General features: G+C 44.0%; 1 protein-coding gene across 1 annotated transcript in view; it reads right to left on the reverse strand.

Annotated features, from left to right (window-relative positions):
• The window catches only part of LOC118076332 (ankyrin repeat domain-containing protein 40-like), a 15,428-nt gene extending 8,273 nt beyond the window's left edge, over positions 1-7,155 (reverse strand). Inside the window, exons 1-4 of the mRNA XM_060271055.1 lie at positions 7,031-7,155; positions 4,975-4,984; positions 2,604-2,793; positions 899-1,384 (exon numbers count right to left, since the gene is read on the reverse strand). Coding sequence (XP_060127038.1) covers positions 899-1,384; positions 2,604-2,793; positions 4,975-4,984; positions 7,031-7,155 — 811 coding nt within the window. The remainder of the gene's footprint in view (positions 1-898; positions 1,385-2,603; positions 2,794-4,974; positions 4,985-7,030) is intronic.
• Between the last annotated feature and the right edge of the window lie 1,190 nt (positions 7,156-8,345).

Raw genomic sequence — 8,345 nt, forward strand, 5'->3', positions numbered from 1 at the left:
GTGAAACATCATAAATAATGCCTCAATCCTAATTTTATATGTGCCAGAGTTAACTGTCGCAAGCAGATTAACGTACTGCTTTGAAATGTTAAAGGTAAAGGGACCCCTGACCGTTAGGTCCAGTCATGACCGACTCGTGTTGCAGCGCTCATCTCATGTTATTGGCCAAGAGAGCTGGCGTACAGCTTCCAGGTCATGTGGCCAGCATGACTAAGCCGCTTCTGGCGAACCAGAGCAGCACACGGAAACGCTGTTTACCTTCCCGCTGTTTATCTACTTGCACTTTGACGTGCTTTTGAACTGCTAGGTTGGCAGGAGCTGGGACCGAGCAACGGGAGCTCACTGTCGCGGGGATTTAAACCGCCGACAGCAAGCCCTAGGCTCTGTGGTTTAACCCACAGCGCCACCCACGTCCCACACTTTGAAATGTTACAGTGCAAGTCTCATTCTTGCCACCTGCACACCAATCTGAAGTCTGGCACATGTTTTTCAGTAGGAGTTGTCTAGTTTGGAAGAGCTGCCCATTTCCTTCATTACAATGTCACCGTTTCCTTCAACCCATTGCACTCCAACCAACAATTCTGCTATTATTCCAGGAAGATTTCCAAATCACAGATACAACAACTACTTCCTCAAAAGTTCATTTCCCTCGTGAACACTGATCTGTGACAACCTATGATCATATTACACAGAAGCATAATAACACAATACTCATCCTGTTCATGCGGCAATTAAGAGAAAATGCCCCATCTTGACAAAGCTCTACCAACTCTCTTTCAGGAAAGAAAAAGAAGAAAAGGTTCTTAAAGCAGATATGAAACACTAAAGGTAGTTATGCACATGCACTGTCTCCAGCTATGCAGTAAAAGCATTACAATGGAAAAATACTATTCAGTACCTTGCATATTATATGAAAAAGTTCCTGTGAGAAGCAGCGGCTGTACGGGTGGTGCAGTGCCCATACAGCAGCCATTTGCTTGCTGAGGTCCATGTCTAGGAACAGATGAGGTCAAGAGAGCTCTGTTGTGAGATGTAGATGAGGGATAAACAGGGCAGCTCTGGACTCTGGACACTGCGCATTCTGATACTCCTGAGCTGATGGGAGAAGGAAGCTCCCCTTCATGCAGGTCTTCAGAAAGTTCAGTTTCAGCATCCAAGGAAATGGGTGTGCAAGTATTTTCAAGCTGAGTTACTGATAAACAAGGGTTAGGTTCACTCTCTGATAAGTAAGAGATGGCAGTGCTATTGTCCTCAGGTGGTGCTAAGAGATGAGGGGCATTGTCCTTTTCTTGATAGTCAACGCAAGGGAATGACGGGTTTGTTGGAGAGTCTCCAGCATTTGGCAGCTTTAAGTTACTAACTTCTTGATTGTCACATTCTTCCACTTCAATGGGGGTGGGGTGGGAAAGAAAAATAGAATATTTTAATAATTAAATCTATTTTAAATAATGGCAAGCAGAATTCTAATGCCACCCAGAACGTCTGCCAAATATGTATATTTAAAATCATAAACGGCTAGTTTTTAGCTAAAAGAAAGCAAACTTATTTCAGAGTAGAATTCAGTATGGCAAAAAATACATGCAGCTGTTTAATGTACATATAGAATCAATCCAGAGAGCTGGATTAGCAAATCTATGGTTCATGGAAGAAACATCCTGCCGAAATTTTATTTGCTTATTGGAATTGGTAAGTGAAAAGATGTATGTACACACATACAGGCCAAAGCTGCATTGCTGAAGAAATACTCTTTAATCTGTACCCCAGCTTTAATTTGACGTTCTGGGGGGCTATACTTTTCTGGAGTGAATTGGAGAAGAGGCATTTTTAGGTTCCCAGTATACCATACTCTGCTTGACCATCTGTCCAAATTCCTAGAAGCCACCATGACCAAAGGAATGGAATCTAAGTATTACAGAATCTGACTGGCACAAGAGCTCTCATTTACTGTAATTGAACAGCATGTGCAAAACAATAGTTAAAAAAAATTTCTGGTCCTATATACAGTTACTCAGAAAGAAGTCCAAAAAAGGGCAAGGGGATTACCCCAAACTCCTATATCAGGCAGCTCCCCAATTGCAGTCAGGTCAGTAAATCCTGGTCATAAGTCTACCTTTGTTTTAGATGAGACAAGCAGCAAGGAGCAAAGCTTTCACTGTCATTGCTCTCAGGCTTTGGGATGCCCAGCCTAAGGTACAGAGCAAGTCTTTGTTGTTGCTGGGATTTCCCAGAGGATGAAAAACGTGTTTTGTTCATTGACTTTTAGCTGATGTGACTAGTTCTGTTTTACATTTAAAGCTGTTTTAATTTATGTGATATTAAAACTGTTGCTAACATCTTTAAGCCTCATAGGAAAACGGCCTATAAAAGCTTAAAACAAATAAAATTAAAACTGCAGCCTCAGTTTCTCTAGCCCACAAACAGCCTCACATAATATTCTGCCTGTAACTGTAAATAGGAAGTCTTGTCTTCCTTGGGAACTTATCAGGGACTGATGAAAAGATCAGAGATGGCAGATAACTTGTCTGAAAAATGCAGTGCATCTAATACATTACATTAGTTCATAGTATATTTTTGGAAAGACAAATTCAATATGTCGAGTATACCTCCCAGAAGCTTTCTGATTTCTTTCTTTGAAGTTAAATGTGCTGCCAGCTCTCCATTAACTGTGAAAATCTCTTTATCAGCTTGAGAATCCAGCAGGTAAGAAACCACTTGGGTATGATTCCGCTTGCAAGCCCAGTGCAAACATGTCCTGTAAAAGTTAAACCTATTTGTTAGTAAGCATTTGTAAAGTTACCGTGTTTCTCATATTATAAGACACGTCTTATATTTATTTTTTCCTCAAAAAAACACACTATGGCTTATTTTCAAGGGATGTCTTATTTTTTTCCTCCTCCTCCTGCCGCGGCCGGCATTGCTGCTGCGCCTATCACTATGTCTTATTTTCGGGGTATGGCTTATATTCCTTGAATGCTTAAAAATCCTGCTATGGCTTATTTTATGGGTATGTCTTAAAATATGAGAAACAGGGTATTACTCTGAAAGTCACTGTTTTGTATCATTAAATGTCCGCATGATGTGTACCATGAGAGCTGCTTTAAAAATGCTAAAATTTGCAGAGATGAAACAATTACACCTTGTCTATTGATCCAGATTGTTACGGTAGTTGTACTTATTTTCCACTTACAGGTAGGTAGCCATGTTGGTCTGAGTCAAAACAAAATAAAAAAATTCCTTCAGTAGCACCTTAAAGACCAACTAAGTTTTTATTTAAGGTCTTTAAGGTGCTACTGAAGGAATTTTTTTTTCCACTGACCTCAATATAATTCAAGTCATGACCAATTTCTTCCATTGATTACAATGGGACCTAAGTTCAACTAAGTTCAAACTTAGTCTGAATCCAATCTTATATGTTACTGCTATGCAAGAATGAAGGCTTCGTGACCAGGCTGAGGTTTATTTTCTGTTGTAAATCAACAGGCCCAATTTGACTGTGCAGTCAAAGCTTGCTTATTGAGCTAGCATTCAACACCATAAGCTGGAGAGGGAGAGAATAATGTTTAAGCTAAATGACAGCTAATGTTTAAGCTAACTAATGCTCATAAAGGTACAGTTGTCCTTGATGCACATACATGCTTCTTTTGTTTTACTGGTTTCATTTGCACATCACAGGAGAAGCAACCAGAAGAGTTTGCACCTATGGCACTTGCTCAGAATTCCAAGGCCCAAAAGTATTGTCCGTTTTCAGTATCAAATTCAACCCCAATATCTCTCATACTGGGCCGTTTTTGTCAATTTCGCATGGCCCTTTGCAAGCAATAAAGCAGGCACAAGAGTGTTGCAGCCAAGAAGATGGCTACATGCCTAAAGGCAGTAGCAGCCAGTGGAGTGGATTGCATTGTGCAGGTGCAGCAGCAGAGCCAATGCAACCCTCCCAACACCTTGTCCCTCCATTCTCGGCTACTGGTAGCGATCACCATGTTGGGAAGCCAGAAGTGGAACACACCCCGCACTCTGCCCCTATCGGGCTCTGCTAAATATCACACACACATCCTCCCTTTGTACTGGAACAAATATTAGCCATATGTATTATATGCTACCATCTCATCATGCCTGAGTGTTACTGCAGCAGTACAATCTCCAGTCCTGAGCTGAGCGGGGGGGGGGGGGGCAGGAAGACTGCTGCCTGCCAGCTTACAGGTAGGTAGCCGTGTTGGTCTGAGTCGAAGCAAAATAAAAAAATTCCTTCAGTAGCACCTTAAAGACCAACTAAGTTTATATTTTGGTATGAGCTTTCGTGTGCATGCACACTTCTGGAAGAAATAGACTGGAAAGAGAAGTTGCTGAATTGCAACTTATCACCAAGCTCAAAACCATGGAGGGACCTGGTTTGAACAGAGATATCGGGTTCTTATCTCATTATACATGATAAGCGATCTTCAGCCATCTCAACCCTTGCTTTTTCATGCAAAACCATTTGCAGTCGTTTGCGGTCATCAACAGCTATCAGTCAGTCAATCACCCATTTCCACCACCCTTCTGAGTGATCCCCCCTCCCCATCCCCACCCCTCCCCACCCCTTCTCTACATAAGTGCCTGGAAACTTCCATTTCACTGTATCTGAAGAAGTGTGCATGCACACGAAAGCTCATACCAAAATAAAAACTTAGTTGGTCTTTAAGGTGCTACTGAAGGAATTTTTTTTATTATTATTTTAAAGCAAATGAATTATACAGCACCAATTAACTCCATCAGAAGGGCATTTTCTAAGCCATCATATTCACAATTCAAACCTTTAGGACTTGCAGTGACGGTCATAATTATAAGACTAATATGCTGCCAGACCACAAGCCCTGAATATGAGTGCACTGAAGGACCCAAGTTGCAATTTTAATGAAAGAGCCACTCATGGCAACAGTATAGGATTCAGAGAGCAAAACAAAGGCATGCAAACTACTTCAATGACCAAATTACCGTAAAAAGCCTTCAATCAGACACAATTTGAAAAACCTGAAACCCCACACTTTTAAGCCTCCTCTGCTTGCACTCACACAATCGTATAGAGGTAATCACGAAGACACACGTCACATAAATCCTTGTGCTCACTGGATGTGATTTAATAGGAGAGGAACTGTAGCTCAGGGGTAAATGGTATACTTTGCATGCATAAAGTGTCAAGTTCATAGGAACAGAAGGGCCCTGCTGAATCAGACCAAAAGCCCACCTGGTCAGACATCCTGTTCCCACACTGGCCAAACCTATGAGAAGCTCACAAGCAGCACATGAGCAAAACAGCACCACTTTTCCCAATTGTGTTCCCCAGCAATGGCGTTCATACTGCCTTCAGTACTGGAGACAGTACAGAGCCATCATGACTAGTACCTGATAGCTTTATCCTCCATGAATTTGTCTAACCCCCTTTTGAAGTCATTCAAGTTGTTGATCACTACATCCTGTGGCAGCAAATTCCATTATGTTTAAATATGTACACTGTGTGTCCTACTCAATTTTTGCTTAGGCAGAGGTGTCTAAGACTCTCTTCCAACTGGCAGTGGCTCTCTAGACAATATTGGACTAGATCCAATGGTAGCTCTTTGTATATTGTTGGACTGTAACTCTCATCAATCCCAGCCAGCAGGGCCAAAAGACAGGGACAGCAGGAGCTGTAGGCAAACAACATCTGGAGAACTACAGGTTAGACATACTAGGGCTCTAGAGCCCAGTGCTCTGCCTCTTGAGCAAAGCTGCTTCGTGTGCAAGGTTTTGTGAGAACACCTGTCTTCAGATTTGGGGAGTTTTCATGGGAATAGTACTACAGGCACTCTCCCTACAAGGGCATCTTTAGACTCATTCCTATACAACAGGGGTTCCCATTTGCTCAAAGCCTGTAACAATTCTCCCATATAAGAATTTGCATTAGAAAAATAATAGAAGCTGTGCTTGATCCTTTGGGGAGAACACGGGATTATGTCATCTGCTTTCTGTTCTCTGTGACCTGAATAACACAATGGCTAAGAGCCAAACTGCACAACTACATGTTATGCAGGGGATTTTCCACTAATAATTCGTGTGTGTGTGTGTGTGTGTGTGTGTGTGTGTCTGGATCAGAACAGTGGCACTGGGCAAGAGTTTTACTTGAACCTCTCCCCTCACACCAGTTCCCCAAGATAATAAACCCCTTGTCCCTCAGGGGACTAGCACTGCTGCTCTGATCAAATTAACTCCTCCCTCCCAATCACAATGGCTCATCTTAGAAGTGAAAATCAATGTGCTGGAAGATTCATCACAGTTCTGAGTAAACTGAAGGCAGGCTCTCAGAGTGATAGCTTGGGAGTCTCCAAATGTCAGCCCCACCAACATTTATCTCATTTTGAGCAGCACTTACTCATAGGTTCCCTATAAATATTATTATAACAAATATTAAATGTCTGCAATTATGAGAAAATAGTGGTCTTGACCTGCCTTGTAGGGCTAAAGCTGCTTGAACAGGAACACACACACACACACACACCTGGATGTTATTATGAAAGGTTTGTGACTGATGGCTGGGCAAATGTGTGATTTGTTCATACTGGCTCTATTTTCCCAGGAGTCTGTAGAACCAAAGCCTGAAAGGAATTTCTGCTTAGAATTTCATAACCAGGCAGCCCACTAATCAGGATGAAGCCACGACATCTGACCCATCTATTCTTGTCAGATGCTGGTGAGATTTTGCCCACCCCCGTGGGGAGCGTTTCTGTAACTTGCCTTTAAGATGAACTCCCAGTAAACACGCATTTCAGAGCCAGACGGAGGGGGGGGCACGGGAACACACAGGGGGGAAAGATGCTCTTGGACACGGGTACAGAGGGTACACATTGGCTGAAGTTGCATTTGCGTGTAACGTGTTGCTGGCGGTTGCCTCACCATATACAGCCTCGGAAGTAAGTGTATTAGCGACGATGGCTGCTGCCCTGCTGCTAACAACGGGAATAAGGAGCACAGCGCGGAGGGGCTGGGGGAGCAGGCGAGAAAATGAGAGGCGTCTTACCAGCCATTGATCTCATTCTGGGCATTCACCTCCACCCCCTTGTCGAGCAGCGTCTGCACCTCCTCTAGGTCGCCTAGTGCAGCAGCTTCCCTGAGCCTCTCCTCCAGCTCCAGGTGGCTGCTCATCCTCTCTCTGCCCCCCTTCCCCACCGCTCTCCTGGAGGGCTGACCCAGAAGTGCCCCTTGCACACCCTTGCAGGGATCTCTCGCTCCGGGAGTGGGAGCTCCTGCCACCGCCGCCGCAGCTAGAGCAGCTCCTCCTTGCCCAGCTCCCTCTCGTCTGCGGGACTCTATTCTCAGTGACACACCAGGCAGAAGCCTCTGGTTCCTACGTGCCCAGGCAGAGCTGGGCCGGTCGAAAGGTGGGCTGGGGAAAGAGAGGGAAGAAATCCCTCCGGAGGTGTAAAGGGCCCTGTTCGCATCGCATCCGCAGGCGAGAGATTGAGAAGCGAGCAGGGAGGGCAGCCGCCTCTTAGAACGCTCGGATTAGTGATGCTGAGCCCCGTTGCCCTGGCAACGAAGGGATTCTGAGAGATGAGCAAGTCACTGAGGAGCCTCAGCGGCGGCCAGAGCCCAAATGCTTCTAACAGCAGCAACAAATTACAACACAGGGGTTTGAACAATGTGCAGGAGCTCCTTTTGAAGTGGCTTTCTAAGGTTGTTTATGAAGGCTTGTGCAGAACCTTGCCATAGCCAACTGATTTTAATTATCCTGTGTTGTTGGGTTTTGTTTTAAAGCACAATGAATGGGTAAAAAGGCATTTCTAAGGAAACCAATTCCTCACAAACCACTTGCTGAAAGCACGAGATGAACGTGACACATGCCAGGGACCTGGCTCCTTATTTACACGCTTGGAAGAGAGACCTTGGGCCACGGTTTGGACCACGATTCAGTGAGCCTTGCCATACTTAAGAACCGTAGATTTGTGGAGTTGGAAGGGACACCCCCCCACACACAAGGGTTATCTAGTCCAACCCCCTGCAATGCAGGAATCTTAAACAGACCATTCATTTAAATCAGATTTATACCCAACTGTATACATGCTTAAGACTGCATCCCTAAGGAGACTAAGTGTAAAAGGATTGTAGCTGTGCATTTCAACCCATAATACGTGTTTATGAGGAAGCAAGTCTCATTGTCTTATGGGAGTGCGTGTGCACAGGGATTACAGCTTTGGACAATAATATGAAGACGTCAGTGAATCTCTGGAAAAAAGGACACCCATTAACTTCAGTGAGTCCGAAAACATTCCATAATATACAACAATATAAAACAGCAGACATATAAAAGTCCACCAACCAAACACACACACACA

This window comes from Zootoca vivipara, chromosome 2 (assembly GCF_963506605.1).
Source record: "Zootoca vivipara chromosome 2, rZooViv1.1, whole genome shotgun sequence".
NCBI classification, from domain to species: domain Eukaryota; kingdom Metazoa; phylum Chordata; class Lepidosauria; order Squamata; family Lacertidae; genus Zootoca; species Zootoca vivipara.